Source organism: Pelodiscus sinensis, chromosome 4 (assembly GCF_049634645.1).
Source record: "Pelodiscus sinensis isolate JC-2024 chromosome 4, ASM4963464v1, whole genome shotgun sequence".
Lineage (NCBI taxonomy): Eukaryota > Metazoa > Chordata > Testudines > Trionychidae > Pelodiscus > Pelodiscus sinensis.
In genome coordinates this window covers 24020179-24039304 of record NC_134714.1, presented here as the reverse complement: position 1 = coordinate 24039304, position 19126 = coordinate 24020179, and the positions used below count along the sequence as shown (strand labels likewise).

Here is a 19126-nt window from a genome sequence, read left to right as displayed (position 1 = left end):
CAGCGCTGTGGGCAAAAAGGCCACAAGAGGGCTCAGTGCACCAGGTCCCATGACTGGGGACTTTCCAGGGTTAACTGGCTGGGGCTGGAGGAAGGGCAGGCTGCCCCAGAGGCAGGGGCTGGCTGGCAAACCTCAGCTGAGAGAGGGGGGAAGGATGCTCAGTGCACCTCCCCTGGGAGGTCTGACCCTCGGGAGGCAGATTTCTCCGTGTACCGGGTGGGGGCAGGGCGGCCCCTACGGAGCGAGTGCCTCATACCCCTGGAGGTGGATGGTAGGAAGGTGACGGGTTTCTGGAACACGGGGGCGGAGGTGACGCTGGCCCGATCCTACATAGTGGCCACAGTCCAGATACTACCCCACACGCAGCTGACCCTGAAGGGCATAGAGGGGTCCCTGTTTAAGGTGCCTGTAGCCAGGGTGCATCTGAAATGGGGGGGGCCAAGGAAGGTCTCAAGGAAGTGGGGGTGCACCCGCACTTGCCCACCGAGGTGCTGATGGGGAATGACCTAGAGGAGTGGCCCCATGAATTCCAGCGGGCTCTAGTCACCACCCGGAGCCAGAGCCAACGAGGGGCTGGTAACCTGGATCCAGGGGAGGCCTCCCGACAGGGTCCTCAAAGTACCATCACGGTGGACACGGGGTCCAGCCAGGCTGGGACTCCGGGCCGAGGCAAAGGTGGGGAACAGGTCCCGATCCCTGCCTCAGCGGCTGAATTCCAGGCAGAGGTGCAGGCAGACCCCTCCTTGCAGAGGCTGAGGGACCAGGCTGGGCTCCGGGCGGCTCAGCCCCTGGGGGGAGGTGGCCAGGAGAGATTCCTGTGGGAGCGGGGGTCCCTGTTCCGTGAAAGGCTTCCCCCCAGGAAGGTGAGGGCATGGGGGGTCCAGCGGCAGCTCATAGTCCCCCAAAAGCATGGCCTCAAGCTGCTGTATTTGGCCCAGGACGTCCCTGTTGCGGGTCACTGGGGGATCCGGAGCACCCGGCTGAGGCTGCTCCAACACTTCTACTGGCCGGGGATATTTACAGCCGTGCAGCGGTACTGCCGGTCCTGCGACTCCTGCCAGAGGGGCGGGAAGGCCCAAGACAGGAGGAAAGCGGCTTGGGGGTCCCTACCCCATATGGAGGAGCCTCTGGGCTTGCTGAGAGAGTTATGGGAGGGGAAGACAGCCCTGGATGGAGCATCAGGTGTGGAAGCCGCCCTGGCTGTCCAGAGAAGGCTCGCTGGGCTCATGACCCCGGCCCGAGAGACTCTGGCCTGAGATCAAGGCCAGGGGAAGGGTGGGTGCAACCACTAAGGACAGGCCTGTGCCAGTCGCCCTGGAGTGGTGCAGCGAGTGGACAGAGGGAAGCCAATTCATGTGGGGCCTCGCCACGGCCGGCCTGAGTCAAGGGGAGCACCCATGTGCCCAGGGCGGGTTCCCACGCAGAGGACCCGAACTTCCCTAGGTCACGAGCGGAGTGACCCTGCTCAGTTCGCTCTTGGAGGGGGGAGAACTGTGAAGTAGTGGGGGTATTGGGCTGCTTTCTATGCTGGCTCTGTGCTAACCCCCACTGGCTGCTGCCGGTACCACAGCCCAGAAGGATAGGGAGTGAGACATTATGCAAAGAGGGTCTCGCAACCTGTCTGACCAGCTACCCCCCTAAGGAGAGAAACAAAGGAAGGTGGAATGCTGCCCTGGCCGGGGGGCAGGACTGGAGGAGAGTGAGTTAGTTTCTGTCTGGGATCATGGAGGAGACAGCCTAGGAAAGGGGCTGGAGTTTAGGGGCCCAGTTTCCCCCTTATCAAGGGGGGCTGAGGCATCCTAGGCCTGCCCTATAACCAAATTACATCTGTGCTGTGCTGTATCCTGGAGAAGCAATAAACTCCCTCTATTCTACTGGCTGGTGGAGTCTGTTCGTGCAACTTCGGGGGTGCAGGAGATGTGGGAACCCCAACGTGTTGTCACACCCTACAGCATTTTCCCTGGCCTGGCAAGATTTTTAATCTAGCATACCATGTTTCCCAAGGTTTCCAGACTTAGAGGTTCAAGTGTATCCAAGTGTTCTCTGAGGATTGGAGGGTGGGACTGAGCATTCAGTCATGGGTTTTATTGCTACTGCTGACTACAGTGGGACCTTGAAGTGAAATGGTTTTTGCTTCTCTTCCCCTTCCTACTGTAAAACAGGGAATTGCCTCCCTGTGTCCTGGGATAAAGTATAATGTCTTAGTGCACCTTTCTTCTAAGGCTGCCAGTCAACACTGTAATATGTTCCCTAAACCAAATTTGAGAGATTTTACTGGGATACAGAAACTTTTGAAGTAGAAATTTGCCCCAAACTAGTGTTCATCCATCTCATGGAAGAGCTGCCTTGGCAAGGAATAAAGAGCTGACATGTGTCTTCCCTTTAAATAAAGAGCGCCCCAACTATATGAAGTCATAAGACATTTAAATACGCCAGTGTATTTTGCTAATAAGTAAAAATGGGAGTTGGCCGTAGCACAGTTCTGAGGGGGCCTGCTTGGCCCTTTTGATGTGCACTGGTCCATCTAATGAGTCGTCATTGGGTCTTGTTAACTGGGTCTGCCCATTCTGTTAAATGGGTCAAAGAAAGGAAATAGTTGCAACAATTGTCCTTCCACGTAACAGCAGCATAGTTTCCAATTCAAAGCTGTACCCTAAACCAGTGCTTAAATTGTCCAGTTTCTTTCTTACAAAGAGAGAGTAGGTGAGGTTTTGAGACCTAGAACTGAAACTCTCTGTAAGAGGTAGGTGGTAGTCTTAGCTGTAGTGGTCAAAACCTATAGTTATTTAAATGGGATTTATGACCTCCCCCACACCGTTTTGTTAATTAGCCTGCAAGGGAAAGCTAATAAATAGAGGAAACGGTAGAACATAGTCCCTAGTACTGAAAAACTTTTATAATAGAAAGATAAATTACACACAGTTCTGAGAACTCTTTGGCTTTTTAATGTAATTTGAGAGCAATGTGTTAGTCTGATGTAGTCCCTCAATTGGCTAGCTGTTAACAGCAGGTGTATGTCTCCTCCATCTCAGCTGGGGTGAAGGTACACAACATTCAATAGCTGTGTGCCCAGTTATCTAGTAATTCTGTTTGACTTACTCCATGGTATTTGAATGCTTTCCTGGAAAAAAAAATCCTTTGCAACACAAACTGAATACTATTGAGGTGTTAAGCTACTGCCTAATTTATTTCATAGTTAGAAGCAGCACAGATCATAGAATAATCATAGAATAATAGGACTGGAAGGGACCTCAAGAGGTCATCGAGTCCAGCCCCAAACATGGACATGTTTGTCCATGTCCTCGTTGTATGCAGTGCTGTACTCTTGATTGTTTCAGTATATTAGAGAGAAAAGAGATCTTCAGCCACTTTGTATTGGATTAACTTCTGCTGGTGAAAGGTGTTAGCCCTTGTGCAGACCTGAAGATAAGCTGTGGAAGTCTGAAAGCTTCTCTTGCCAACAGAAAGTGACACAAGGTGGAAAGGCAGTACTTTTTCTTGTCTGTCATAGGGATGCTAGCAAGTAGTCAACTACCCAATAGCATAAGCTTCTCCCTTGCCCCACTGAGGCAGCAAAGGGGGAACCCAAGCTGTTGCTGGAGGGACCCAGCTTAAAAGCCAGTTCCTCCCCCCCAGCACTGGCTCTGTAGTGCTGCCTGCCCCTCCCCCACCACTGCTCCATCAGAGGCGGGTGGGGGAAGAGGGGAGGCTACTCCAGCAGCAGCCCCTGTCCACAGGGGTCTCAGCAGGGAGTTGGGCACACTGTGGGCAGGAGCAGGTGCCAGAGCAGCCCTGATGGCCACAAATAGGGGCTGCTGGACTGAGTGCGAGCTGGGTCTGTGCAGTCCTGGCTCTTGCTGATCTGGGATTCTGCACCTCTGCATTTTAAATGGTAGTAAGAGCCTGGCAGCTCTAACTACATTTAAAATGCACCCAGCATTAGCTGGGTGAGCCAACTCCTGGAGCTATCCCTGCTGTGGCTCTGCAGAGCTGTCCTAATCGACTAATTGTGTAGTCAATACAAATTTTATTGACTATATAATTAGATTAACTGCAATTTAATTTCCCTAGTCCATCCATTAGTGGCTTAGCTTCTGTTTTGGCTCACTGCAGCAAGATGGTTGCTTTCCACCACCCTGTTAACAGTAGTAAAACATTTTTTGGAGTTCTGTTTGAGCTTTTTCTAGTGAACCTGGCTATTGTGTGGTTTGTGCAAAGTGATGTGCCAACCCTTCAAAGTGTTGCTATAACTCTTCCTACCCATCACAACCCTTCTCTTTCCTTGGTGAAACCACTTCTGCTCTGAGGCTGCATTGACTCTTTCCATGCTTCCTGCTCTTCCAACGTGCTGTTGCTGCTAGGATAGCTGAAGCAGTCTGGCAATAATTGACAGGTCATGGTTAGTTCTTAGAGCAAACTGACTGATTGCTGTTTCTTTTCATTAAGTCTTCTACTGGTTGGGAAACAAAACCAAGTGCAGATAATTCAGCTAAGTCAAACATGTGCCTCCCTCTGCCAAGCATCAGTAAATATAGTTAGACATGAATTGCCATGGAGATCACCCCACTGCTGGTAGTAATTAGATCATATTTCTTAGGATCACATAATACCCATCAGAAGAAGCCTGCTCATCCCAAGTGGGTTTCTCCTCATAACAGCCATATGGGGTCAGACCAAAGGTCCATCCAGTCCAGTATTCTGTCTGCCTACAGTGGCCAATACCAGATGCTCCTGTCATGATTATGAGGGTTAGCCAGCAGCCTGGGGATTAAGGGGTTAACTACACCTAGCCAGGTGGAGTGACCAATAGGAATGTAGGTGGGATTTTTCAAACTGGGACAAAGGAATTTGGGTTTTTTTCTTTTTCTCCCTTTTGTCTCTCTGAGGGAGCTCTCTGCAACTACAGAGAGGGACAAGCATGTCTCTCTCTCTCTCTCTCTCCAAGACACCATTCTTCATTTTCTGTAAGTAGGGTAAAGTTTAGGCAGTTTCGTTAGGTTTTATTGTTTTAAGGATTGGGTATGGGATCTGAGATCTGGCACTGTAAAAGATGTTTTGGCTTTTCTTTGTAACTAAGTTCTAGGCCCATGGAGTTTCTCCATGAGTATATTTTGTTACCTCCCTATCTAGTCGTCATGGTTGCAACAGGAATATTGTTGTAATAATAAAAGTTATTTCTTTTCTTATTAACCTGGCAGTGGTTAATTGTGTGCCTTGATTTTTATTTTAGGGGTAAGATTTCCCAAATGATCTTTCCCCTGATTTCTTTATCAACATTTGGGTGGTGGCAGCGGAAGTTTTATTCCCAAGATCTAGGTTTTTAAGATCTTGGGGGGAAGTTTTATACCAAAGCCTGGTAGATAAGGCTTTGGGGTACACTTGCTGGCCCCCACTTCTGCATTTATCATGCCAGAGTGGGGAAGGAGCCATGACAGCTCCAGAGTGAGGGATCACAACAGGTAATCCTCATGTGATCCCTCCTGTCACCTACCACCAGAGAAACAGGCTAGGGATACCATCCTGCAATATCATACCCTTTTCTCATCTCCATCAAGTGCAGCATGGTTAGGTTTATAGCCAAGGCAATAACCAGGTCTATATTTCCTTTAACTGGACTGTATAATTGGCTGGTGCATAATTGGCTGGATAACCGTAGTCAAAGAGTTGTTAACGGTGCTAAATCCTGCTGGAAAGGGATAACAAGTGGAGTTCCGCAAGGGTCTGTTTTGGGACCCGTACTGTTCAATATCTTCATCAATGATGTAGATATTGGGATAGAGAGTACGCTTATTAAGTTTGCAGATGATACCAAACTGGGTGGGGTTGCAACTTCTTTGGAGGATAGGGACATAATTCAAAATGACCTTAGCAAGTTAGAGAAATGGTCAGAGGTAAACAGGATGAAGTTTAATAAAGAGAAATGCAAAGTGCTCCACTTAGGAAGGAACAATCAATTCCATACATACAAGATGGGAAGCAACTGTCTAGGAAGGAGCATGGCGGAAAGGGAAGTAAGGGTCATAGTGGACCACAAGTTGAATGAGTCAGTGTGATGCTGTTGCAAAAAAAGCAAATATGATTCTAGGTTGTATCAACGGGTGTGTTGTAAGCAAAACTTGTGAAGTCATTCTGCCGCTCTACTCTGCACTAGTTAGGCCTCAGCTGGAGTACTGTGTCCAGTTCTGGGCGCCACATTTCAAGAAAGATGTGGAGAAATTGGAAAGGGTACAGGGAAGAGCGACAAGAATGATTAAAGGTCTAGAGAACATGACCTATGAAGCCAGGCTTCATGAACTGGGCTTGTTTAGTTTGGAAAAAAGAAGATTAAGGGGGGACATGATAGCGGTTTTCCAAATATCTAAAAGGGTGTCACAAGGAGGAAGGAGAAAATTTGTTCCTCTTGGTTACTGAGAACAGGACAAGGAGTAATGGGGCTTAAAGTGCAGCAGGGGAGGTTTAGATTGGACATTAGGAAAAAATTCCTAACTGTCAGGGTGGTCAAATATTGGAATAAATTGCCAAGGGAGGTGGTGGAATCTCCCTCTGGAGATATTTAAGAACAGGTTAGATAGACATCTGTCAGGGATGGTGTAGACGGAGCTTGGTCCTGCCTTGAGGGCGGGGGGCTGGACTCGATGACCTCTCGAGGTCCCTTCCAGTCCTATGATTCTATGTAAGAAGCCTCAACATGGCTTTTTAAATATTATACCAGTAAGCATGAGAAGTCCCAGTAACAGCTTGCATTAACTGTGCATTCTGTGCAGTTGCCTCAGAAGTATGATTAGGGTTTAAAAAGTGGCATTACTGGGTTCTTAGTTTTTCTTCTATAAAAGTTTGCTTTAACAGAAAAGCTCTTCGTCCTCTTCCCTCCCCCTGTCCAAAAAAAGACTAGCAACTCACCCTGCATTCACATGTGACTCTGGCTCAAGCATCAACTTACCTCTGATCAACAAGCCAGCATAGTGCTGGAGAATTAGCACAGCTAACAAGAATAAGTAAGTAATCAGTACTATAAAACTAAATAGTAGGCACAGAGCTGTTGTATAAGGAAGTGTGGTGTACCTAGTCACTCTTCTTGAGACTAGCTAATTAACAAGTGTGGAAAATAGCGTGGTGGGGGAAGGTAGCTGGATCTAGAAGACAAAATCCCTAATATCAGGATGTCTGGTTACCTTACTCTTTTGGCCACAAACTGTTTTTAAAGATGTTTCAAGTTGCTGACTGGTAAAATGTTGCTGTTTTCAGCATGAATGTGAAAGCTGAGCTATGGTAACACGCCATAACTGGCAGGGGGGAGGTGGAATAAATTCTTTCAGGCCATAAAATTTACACACTTTTGGAAGCCAAGTATTTTAGACCACTCAAAAGGTATGTTAAATACAGATGTTACAGAATTACCTCTCTAGTCATATAAGGAGCGCAGAAGACTGAAGTAAGTTAAAATTTATTTCCTACATTTATATTACAGTCAAATACAGAATGCTATACAGAGGTGTAACTGTTTTCTCTGAACTGTGCATATACATCTTAGACATTTCACATTCAGTTTGAATCTCAGTGCAAGTAGGCACTAAAACACCCAACATACCTCCAAGGTATAAAGAGACATACCAGCTTTACAGGTTTCTCCAGTATATTTTGTTACAGTACAAAATGCTATGAACTGAAAGGTTTTTTTAAAAAGCATACACATATTGCACCTGTCCCAAACAGAAGTAACATGTTCAACATTCACTACCTCAATGAGCAAGCATGATGCTTTTAATGTGTTTCTCCTTCTCCATTTTTGTGCCATACAATTGTGGTTCTTATTACAAACTTCAACTGTTTAAAGTCACTAAAATAATCCCTCTGAAGCACACTAAGAATTACCATGGATAACAAAAGGTTCCCCAGAAGCCTTTTCAGTATGACTTCATTTCCAGGTGCTGTAACCAAATGCAAAGTAAACTAGGATTGTGCAGATTAAAATTTGCCACCATCAAACCCTAATCTCATTTTAGGCATTTCAGCGTAACACCTCCATCCATTACTCCTCTATGGAGTATGGAGCCTCCACCTCTATGTAAAAGTGACTCTATACAAGTGACCCAACAGTTTAATATTAATAATTTGAGCAGTAACAAAGAAAGGACTGTTACGTATCACTGACTGCCATATTGCCTATTCTGAGAATGGTGGGAGTGACATGTAGTTACATAAAGCTCCCCAGAAGAATGAAAGCTGCTTGCACTAAAACCAGTTAACATGCCATGCAAACACACAAATGAATAAAGTGGAAGGCAGAGGCAAATCATGCTCTCAATCTCACCTGCCTTGAGTCTTAACTGCAATTTAAAGAAACATGTAGGGGGATTTGAATGTTCCCTTTAAGCACAATGAAACAACTGTATAAAAGGAAGAGAAGTTTTATGGAACAGATCCAGTTTTAATGGACTAATAAACTAGGCTGGCTACTTAACTAAAGTGAAATTTACAATAGCATAGGAGACAGTAGCCCTCAGCCATATGTCTTAAAACATGTAAGTTATCACTACCACCTGCAGCATAGTATAAAACAGGACATGAAGGCTACAGGTGTCCCTGTCAAATACAAAAAAAATGCTCTTTTATTCAAATATTATCTACTTGGTCATTCAAAACCTGATTGGAAGAAAACCTGGTTAGAGATGAGATTCTTCAGACCACATGTAGCGATATGGCAGCAGTGTCTGTACAGTATGTTTCTAAAGTCAGATCTATACATTGCCTGCATTTTAACACTTTGATCATTAAAGGCAAACTGCTTACAGAAGTGATGAGATGAAATCCTAAGTAACAGCTTTTATACAGATAAATTGTGTAAACTCTATATAGATAAAACGTTTACAAAAAGCCCCATAAGATTAACAGAAAATAAACATGTAACAGATGTTAGATCACCGAACAATGAATTCATAAGCTTGAAGGCTGCTGGATTGCTGGACCTGGCTCACATTCACGTAGATTCTCTTCTGACCTCATATACATAAGGAAGACTGTTACAGTGGCAAAAGTAGCTGCATTGACCGGAAAAGCTCGGAGAAGTGTAGATGTAAGACCCCTTGTAAATACTCTCAAACCTTCCTCATGGTAACTCTTTCTAATGCAGTCCAGTATTCCATTGTATTGAACAATTCCTCCGACTCCATCTGCCTGAAGCCGGGACTTGATCACATCCACAGGGTAGGTTGACAGCCAGGATACAATTCCTGACATTCCTCCAGCCAACAACAGTTTGGGGATGATGTAACTATCCTCCACTTCACAACCTAAGTATCTGGTCAAAGAGTCGTATGTCAGGAAGTAAAAGCCAAAGCTTGGTGTCTCTCTTAGGAATGTGGAAACCATGCCCTTGTTGATGCCTCTCAAGCCTTCCTTTTGGTAGATTTTAACCAAGCAGTCCAGAGAATTCTTGTAATTCTTTGACTTTAGATTGTATTCACCTGTTCCCTGAAGTTGCATTCTTGTCTTAGCTAACTCCATAGGACAGCAGATAACACACTGAATGGCTCCTGCTGCTGAACCTGCAAGAAACTGATTTAGAGGAGTGTCTTTTCCAAGAGCACGAATGGTGTTTCCCTGAACGCCAAAAACAAGTGCATTAATGAAGGTAAGTCCCATCATTGGTGACCCAATACCTTTATAAAGTCCAAATGCCTAGAAAATAAAATTAAAAACAAATAGCTATTTAAGAATAGTGAAATGATTTTCTAAGATGGCACAGAAAAATAAGCGCTTCTACAGTTCCAATACTACTGTTGCGTTGACTTCTCAAAATGTCTGGTAGGGGGAGAGATTCACTTTGTTTGCATTAAGGCAGCAGTCTGATCAACAGCTAGCACTCTAAAAAGCATCTCTGTAGAAGGCCAGTGCCAGTTAAATGTTTAAAGTTACTGATTGCAGTGCCAACTGACCATCTGGTCTGACTTCCTGCCTACACAAGCCATATTTTACTCGGCTATGTGTGTGTCCAAACTAGTAACTTGTGGTTGAATTAGAGTTTCAGAGAGACTTCCAATCTTTGTTTAAAGACTTCAAGTCAGTGCCTGAAATTTTCCTGTCTGCATCCTGTTACTGCACAATTGGCTTAGAGGAGCTTTTTAGGGGTAGAGCAAAGCTTCAGTGCTCCATCCTTGCCACCCTGTAGAGGCTGGCCTAGGCCTGCTATGTGCCTCCCTGAATGTTCCTCCATGCCCCACTGAGAGACCATGTCTGACTGCAGGGGTCACCAACCTATGGCTCACAAGGGAACCAAATAGGTCTCTTTTGGGAGATGCTGGGAGTTCCCTAGGTGTGTGCCTATTTCCGCCTACTTCCTTGTGCAGCAGCGCTCACCTTCCTGGCTGTTCCCAGGGCAACTGCCACGGGGCTAGTGGCTGCCCGGTCACTCCTGGGGTGGGCTGCAGGGGTGGGCTGCATGATCCCAGGATCAGCCACACCACAGCCCACGCTGTAGCAGCTGGAGCTGGGTCATGGTGTGGCTGTCACTGACAGCTGCATTGTGGCTTCAGTTCCAGTTCTTTTCAGGTCTAGATTAGTTCCAATGCTTTGTCAATCTGGTATGAATTTTTGGTGCAAACACTTAACTGTTTATAACAGTACCATTTATCTAATCTCATTAAATGCATCTGTCGTTATATAAAAAGTTGGCTACTTACTGATTCCTGTCTAATTATAGACTGAAAGCAGTGGAAGGTCCCACGGTAGAGAGGCTTCTCTATACTTTGGACTTGAAGACGCACCTACAAGAAGTTCAGTGGGGAAAAAAATTATTTGCATGGCAAGTTCAATGTATTAGATACATTAGTGCTTGGTACCTATATAAAGAGAGATACTATAGTAGCGTCTACACAAAGCACACAGTTAAGATACCAGAGTGCCATAAATGGCTACTTGCAGTCATTTTAGAGATGTTCAGAGTTAATTGCTTTTGAGACAATGATAAAACCTTTGGGAAAGGGGGAAGCATTGATTAAATCAAGTCCTATTTACAGAAATAGAAAATATTTAGCCATTTTGAAAGTGCAATGGGGGGGAAGTGATTATAAGTTTCACCTATGCTAAAAACTAAAGCCGCCTTAATCTAGATTTTAATGATATATTTAACACTTAGGGATGTAATTGAGAATTTTTATAACTAATCATGAATGTGGCCAGTGACAAGCTATCAGTCCTCAAATGAACAATTTGAGAATCTCTATCAAGATTTTCAAGACTGGCCAGTATTTTGTGGGTACCCAACTTAAGACACCTTAGTGAGAGCTGATTTTTCTTGGGGTGAGTGCTTAACACACACTGAAAAATCAAGTACTGCTAAGAGGATTTCAAATTGAGCACCCAAAAATCACAAGGCTCTTCATTAAAAGCCTGGGCCTGCTTTATATTTTTAAAAAGTGATATCCTAAAGTGTTCAATAGGCTTTAAAGCATATTTCTAAGCTATGAGGTGGTAAGTGATCTTTATTCTGATTTATATATATACACTCCCCATGCAATATACTTCACCCTTAGATTTTCTAGACTAAAATGGTATATTTTTGGTCAGAAAGATGCTACCATAACTGATGGTGAGATTGGATAGGATGTGAGAAGGTGGCCCCATATTATATATTTAAGCTAGGTCCTGAAGACTCAAATTTGATTCCACCCATCCACCCACTCATTTTGTCTCCTGCATTTAAAAAAAATGTACATTCAGATACACACACATAAAAAGCCATATTCTAGTAGCTAACACAGATGTAATTTGTTACCCATAAGCATCACCCAGTGATACTTACCAGTAACCAGAAGCCCAGCCTATAGGATCCTGGTTAACTGATTAAACAGGATTTTGCGTCCTAAGTAGCTTCTTATCACGGTAGTTAGAAACAACAAAGTTCTAGTTTTACCAGAGTGCAGGACTGTGAGCATTTTTAGGGGGTACCTATAAGCCGTCCAATATGCTACAATTTCAAAGTGAAAAACCACATTTAAAAAAAAACCTAATTCTAGAGACCAGCAGTTTCCCAATCTTCAAGATGGATTCTTGACCCCAGTAACTGCTTAAAACTCCCACTGGTGTCAATGGAAGATAAAGCAAAGACCAGGTGTGGGTCATGAGAGTTTTTGGCCAGGGCTTTTTGTTGAAGCTTCATACTTTTGAAACTAAACTAAGTGTTACGGTGTTTGAGAAAAATCCTGAACTTTTAAACTGGGCCATGTAATATGTAAACTATCATGGGTCACTTTTAAAGAAGTTTGAACTAGCTAAGCAGAAGACCCCTTTTTTTTGCCTGTCTAGAGATCTGCTTAAATCTCACTCTGTACTGAAATTTTATTTAAACAGATCATAGCATCTTAAATTTTCTACAGATAACTGAATAAATCAATGTGGCATGAAGGATTTATCAACCCAAATTTGGGACGACTACAAGTAGCAAAGCTGTAAAATGAGCTATTAAGATTATTCCAAATAGTTCTTAAAGTTACATTATCATGAATAAGAATTTATTTTTACTGGTAGTATTTTTCATATCCCCTGGCTGTAAAGCCAAGTTACCCTGTCCTTGCTTTGTCACCCTAGTATATATCCATTCTGCACTAGTCGTTGACACTTGTAGGAACCAAAGCATTAAGTCCTCCCCTTTCCCAGTCTTAAGTCATGCCAAAAAAAACCCCCTAATTTGCGCAATGGAAGTCAGCTGTGGGGAACATTCAAAAAAATTTGGAATTTCTTAGACTTATAGCGAGTGTATATTATTTCCAAGGCCTAAAGTTTAAGAACAGGCCTGTAGGTGGGAGCCAAAACAAAAAAGTAATCAATATAATGGCCTTCTGTTAATACACATTTTAGTAGTTAAGTTTCTGGACTGTCATTGCTCATTAAAAGTGCTGTCATGAGTGGAAATCAGGTAAATATTGCATTTTATTAATATCAGCAGAACTGACTCAAATGGGGCCTGCTTGTTGTGTTGTCTTGCCTTAAACTTTGTATTCATGCCCATCAGTGTGAAAGAAGCTATTTGTATATGTATATTATGTATATGCAACCACACTTAAGTTACGGGCCTCAGAACATGCTGTGAGTATCAAGGGGCTTCCAAAGTTGAGTAGCCCTGGTATAATGCTTCAATTTGTAGCCTTGACTGTGCAGAAGTGAACCTATCACTGGTACAAGATTGATACTGGCCTGAGGCCTGAGAGGTGGTAGTATTAGGCTTAAAACCACCAAGTTTAGAAGGGAGCAGTTTGGTTTTTTTTAAATGGCAGCTGTTTGAAGATATGTCACAACTGGTCAGGGCAGACAGGTATTAACTGGTATAGTGGAGGTAAGTGTCTGATAAATGCATTTTAAACATGGCAGTGAGCTATGGATAATGTTTTGAGCTGCAAATAGTTTGACACTTCCATACTATGTATTTTGGCTTAGTGTGCAAAGCTACAAAATTATTCTATATCATTAATCTACTGAAATTATCTTCCTCCCTGCACATGACAATTCATGGTAATTTTTAAACAGACAGACCCAAAACTAACTGCGTCTTACAATTTCAAGTTACCATAATTTCAGTATGAGTGAACAGCAAAAAAAAAAAAAAAAAAAGCAGCAAAAAGATTTAGTATGTACAAGTTTGGTGCATTTTAGGTAAGTCTAAACAAATACACCCTCCAGATTTAGTGGATCAACTAAAAATCCAGTTTCATAACCACATTGTGCACAACCTTAAGCACATGGTGAGAAATGTACGCCAGAAAATGAGTTTCAGAAGAAGCCTAGACTTAATGTTCCCGTTAAAGGATGCTCATACCCCGCTCCCTCCAATTCAGATAACTAGTAGTGGACCCATCAGTTTAAAACTTAAGGGGGGGGGGGAGACTATGTAAGATTGTCTGTTGGAACCAATCATACATTTTGGAATAAATTAAGACCGAGAGAAACAGAAGTGTTCACCTGGTCTATACTTACTAGGTAACTCTCCAGTGATGAGGCTTATCTGTCATCTACAACAAAGTAACACTTTTGCTGTTAATGAAGACAGCCCCTAGCTCAGAAAGTAAAGGCAGTTAAAAGCAACAAAGCAATTTTATACATTACATCAACAAACCAGGGAAAGGAAGTTTGCCATTTCTGAGATTACACTGTTCGATTTGTTTTAGCATGATTTTAGAAATGTATTCTTTCCTATGTTTCCACCATCCCCACAATCCCACCCTCCCTCTCCCCATGTTTTGGCCCTTATGAAGCATGAGCACTACCAAAGTTTTACATGTTGAGGAGAAAGCAGAATTCTAGCTCTGATGCAGCTATAAGACTGGTTACAGATTCTTCGTATTTTTTTCCTCCTGCACTTCAATGGTGATTATACTAATACAGGTTAGTATTTTATTTCTCAAGTATGAAAAAGTAAAAACCTATTTTCTTCATTTGTATGAAAATGAGTGTTACCCTGGATTTAATAAACCAACAACTATTAAAACAATTATGGAAATGGACAGTATTCCAATTAATTGTCATGATACTTAAGTCTATGGCCAATCCCATTCACTGAGCATTAAATAAATTTTAATTTAAAAAATTTAACTGCTAGTATGTTCGACACTAGACTATCAAACCTTCAAACTTGAGCATATGGTTATTTTGTATCCTATCAGTAATTCCACTGACTTAATACAGCTCCCAAAACCTGAAATTAAGCAAGTATGTTAGCAGTTTCACTTTAGCCAACGAAACTAGAACTACGCCATAAATGTGATTTAAATCTTTGCAGGTGTGAGGCCCTGGTATTTTTCCTCTGCATCAGCTTTAAAGTCACAAATCCAAGTAATACAATAAATGAGAATGTTTAGTGACATTCAGCTGAACAGCAAAGATATCCTTAAGTGCTTAAGTTTAATATTAAAATAGCTTGCATTGGACTGATAGGAACTTAATGCCCAGTTAGCAAGTCATCTCTGTAATAAAAAGCATGTGGCTAAAAAACAGTGATGCACACCATTAATAGCTGAAGGTTATTTCCCTTATTTATTGCATTTAGATAGCTAGCTTCATCTGAACTTAAATATTAGATAGCATGCTCTCTGGAAGAAAGTTTAAAGTTTTAGTATTGGGCACCAGTGATTTTCAATATCATGTAATAGGGTAATCATATAACCACTGAAAATGTCTGTTACAGAGCCTGCAGTGAGTGTAGCATACAATTTAGCTCTTATACTGCAGAGCCTGCAGCAAAGTCTCCCCAGGACCAGAGCCACCAGCCCCTGGCTCCCAGGGAGAAGGCTTGAGAGGCGAAGTGTAACAGACACCAATCACTGATAAGCATCTGCTTACTGGTTAAATTGTTAGTCATGTAAAGTAACCTCCCTATTGGGCACATCTATTGTGAAACTATATTTAGAACCCTGAAAGTTTGCAAATCTCTACGTCATAGCTACATCTGTGGCTGAGGATAGCTGCAGCTCATTTTTGTGTATGCAAATTTTGTATTGTGCAGGGCTCTAACTGTATTCTGCCTTCACAGGTGAACTGGACTCAGAGTAAAGCTCTCAAAGTAACTAGACCCCATTTTGAAGTGACAAACACTTAGGAGCCTTAGGCTCCTAGACCTTCCCAGAGATGGTCAATTCTAAGAACACTACGCTTTTGCCTAATATGCCTTCTGGCACTAGCTACTTAGACATTTAGGATTCATCAGTATACAATACCTACTACTGATAGTCAATGTCTCTAAACAAAAGCTCAATTCTAGCTAGGAAGGTAAAATAAAGCCCAAGACAGCATGTCAAATGGTGAAACTATTGCTTCATGCAGTGAATTGCTTTTTGTTCACTAATGGTATGACTTGCGTATTAATGCTTTTGGAATGAACAGGGAAGTTGTTTTAAAAGGAAAAATTCCAGCTCATAACAAAACAGGATTAAGTTACAAGAGGGTGGAGGCAGTTTTAGATGTTAGTGATAAACAGTTGCAGAGAAGCAAGCCTGAACCTAAAATTCTTGACACTTTAAACCCTGCCCTGGTTTCAATCTTGCATTCAAATTATTTTCACTTGCTTTTAAAAATCTGGGCCTTCAAGTTTAGAAGACTATTTTAGAAGGACTACTTCACGTTTTGGATCATGAGGCTTAAGCTTCTGCAATGCCACTCTTTATAATTTTTTTCCTTGTAAATATTTTTGCACTCTTTCTGCCTAGTGTGTGTAGAAGTTAAACCTGTTAAAAAATCAACCCACCTTTACAGTGTCAAATGGATGTCCTACTAGAACTCCAGCAGCACCTGCAACAAGACAAATGGCAATTGTAGGAGCTATTACAACAGTAGTATTTTTTTACTCTTAAAGCAATCCACACTACAGTACTCCTAAGAGCGGGTAACACTAACATCAGCTATACTTTATTATAGTACAGGCAGGCACATAGAAAAACTTATCGGGAAGGAAGTGGTGGATTCTCCCTCTTGATGTTTTCATATCAACATTAGATGCTTTTCGAGAAAATATGCTTAGTCAAATAAGTCACTGGACTAAAGAGGTGGTGAAAATCTGTGCTATGTGACTCGAGGTCAGGCTATATTATCCAGTGATCCCTTCTTGCTGTCAAGTCTTCATCCTCAGTAGGCAAATGTGGTACTGCAGGTATCACTTCTTCATAGACTTAGTTCTTTGACTGGTTTGTCTCATACTAGCTTTATTAGACAGGAGCAAAACTGAGAAATAAGACTTCTTGAAAAACAGACTGACATCAGTCTTTCCAGCTGTGATGGAAAGCAGTACCCCAAAATCGTATCCCTGATAGTATTTGCTTTATTCCTGACAGGAATGAAGAAGTCCTCAGTACAGCATGGTTAAGCCAAGGAGTAAGAACAACAGGGAGAGTTTTGTGGCACCTTAAAGATTAATAGATTGATTAGGGCATAAGCTTTCATGGATAAAACCCACTTTCTCAGATGAATTGGAGTAGAAGTTACAGGAGGAGTACAGGCAGTCCCCGGGTTACATAGATCCGACTTACATCGGATCCCTACTTACAAACGGGGTGAGGCAACCCCGCACTAGCTGCTTTTCCCCCTAGCAGACCAGGGAGACGCGAAGCTAGCGCCCCACCCAGCAGACCAGGGAGATGCGGAGCAGCTTTTCTCAGCAGACACCTCAGCTTGAGAATAAAGGACTGAGGGAGGTGAGGGAGAATAAAACTGAGCTCTGGAGAAATGTTTGGCTAGAGTTTCCCGTACAATATGTACCAGTTCCGACTTGCATATAAATTCAACTTAAGAACAAACCTACAGTCCCTATCTTGTACGTAACCCGGGGACTGCCTGTATATGAAAGGAAGCTTGTGCAATGAAGCTAATTAAGTCCGGGTGGAAGTGAGTCATGGACAGCATTTGGGGTGGAGATGTGACACTTGGGAGAGGCGAAACTGCCTTAACTAGTAGGATTGAATAAGGATCTTAAAATTGATAGTATTGAGTTTGCAAGTTATTTCCCATTCAGTGGTCTCTCTATTGGTTTTTTAAATTCTTTTGTAGAAAGATGGCTATTTTAAAATCCACTATTAAATGCCCAACACTCAACTAGGGCTAAGATTCCTTGCCTTCTATTCTGAAGCCTCTGCTGAAAGTGTTTGAATAATGCTGTATTAAAAAAAAAAAAACTTAGTGCCAAAAATTCTTTAGTGATGATCCTTACTCATCCCGTTACCATTAGACGTTATTTAAATACGCAGGACTAGTGTATACTTGTAATGCTACCGTAAAGCACTGTGCCACTACTGACCTAAGCTATTCTAACCTTCCATCTCGCCAGGGCTAATACCTGAATGGTTCCTAGAGCCAAGCTTGATAACGAAATAAGTATGTGACAAGGGGCCCCTCCTTCCGGCCGCCTAAGTGCCTATAAGAAAGCGGCTTATGCCGCAACGAGGCACGTTTCCTACCAGCGTGATGGAGCGGCCACAAGAGGGGCCTGCGGGCGTGAGAGCCATGCCGGGTGGGTCGTGCACGGGGAAGAGGCAGTTCAGTACAGAGGCTCGGCACGTCGTGGGCAGGGGCAGAGGAGCGGGAGGATTCCTAGGCCCGCCGCTGGGGGAGGGTGCAGTGCTCAGCCCCCCCGCTCTCCTCCCCTGGGTTCTGGGCTGAGCAGCACGAGCGTTGCCGCGAGGAGCAATGTGACTCCGCGGCCTGAGTCGCGCCCTGCTCCTGCACCCGGCCCCAGCCGCGGGCAGACAATGGGTCCAGCCCGGCCCCCGCTAGGAGCCGAAGCCACTGGCAGACCCAAGCTGCCACGCTAGCAGCAGCCCGCAGGGCGGGGAAGCGCCCGCCAGCGCGTCGCGTCCATCGCCCCCCAGCCCCTTACGTAACCGGATCGCAGGGGCCGCGCTCCTCTTACCGCCGACGCATCCCGCTAGGAAATCCAGCGCCATCCCGCTCCCCGCGGCCCCGGCTGTAGGCCCGGCGCGTGCTGCTCCCGCCGCTTCCTCCTCGCTGCGCGGGGGCACCGGCGCTGCTGCTCCGGCGGCTGCCTCGCGCGTCCCGCGGCGGCGCAGGGGCTGGCTGCGGGGCTCGGGATCTGTCGAGCTCGGAGGCCTCCCGCGGGCGGCGATCCCCGTGCACGATGCAGCGCAGCCTGCCCTGCCGCTCCGCTCTCGCCCTTTCTATTTCTGATGCTGCCGCGAGGAGGGGGCAGCGGGCCTTATGGGGAAGGGGGAAGCCTCCAATCAGCGGCAGCCGGCGAGACAACACCCCCTCGGGGTCGGCGCTCCGCCCGCCTGCCGATTGGCGGCTCCTTGGGGTGGCTGCAGCGAGGGGAGGAGGCGAACTGGCGGAGACAAAGAAGCCGAGGCGCTGGGATGCTGCGCGCGCTTCTCTCTCGGGGCTGGGCTGCTCGGCGCCAGGCCAGCTGCCAGGCGGGACCGCTCAGAGCCAGGCGGGCCCGGGGGCAGGGCTGTGTCAGGCCGGGGCTTTTTGGAACAACGCGGCAGTGTTGCTCCAGCCGGGCGCGCTCTGCTCATGCCCGCTGCGCGTGCACTGAGGCTCTCTAAGGGCTGGCTGGGTCACCCTTAAAACTCCCCTGTGGCTGTGTTGGGGTAGGATAGCAAAAGCAGCGGGGCCGCCTACTAGGGATGCTGCT

At 44.7% G+C, this 19126-nt stretch overlaps 1 protein-coding gene across 1 annotated transcript; it reads right to left on the bottom strand.

Annotated features, from left to right (window-relative positions):
- Positions 1 to 7428: 7428 nt before the first annotated feature.
- Positions 7429 to 18805, bottom strand: SLC25A29 (solute carrier family 25 member 29). The gene is made up of 4 exons (XM_006123783.4): positions 18386 to 18805; positions 16232 to 16275; positions 10680 to 10763; positions 7429 to 9678 (listed from the first exon to the last, which is right to left on the bottom strand). The coding sequence occupies exons 1-4, from the start codon at positions 18417 to 18419 to the stop codon at positions 8935 to 8937; spliced, it is 906 nt and encodes a 301-aa protein (XP_006123845.2). The 5' UTR covers positions 18420 to 18805; the 3' UTR covers positions 7429 to 8934.
- Between the last annotated feature and the right edge of the window lie 321 nt (positions 18806 to 19126).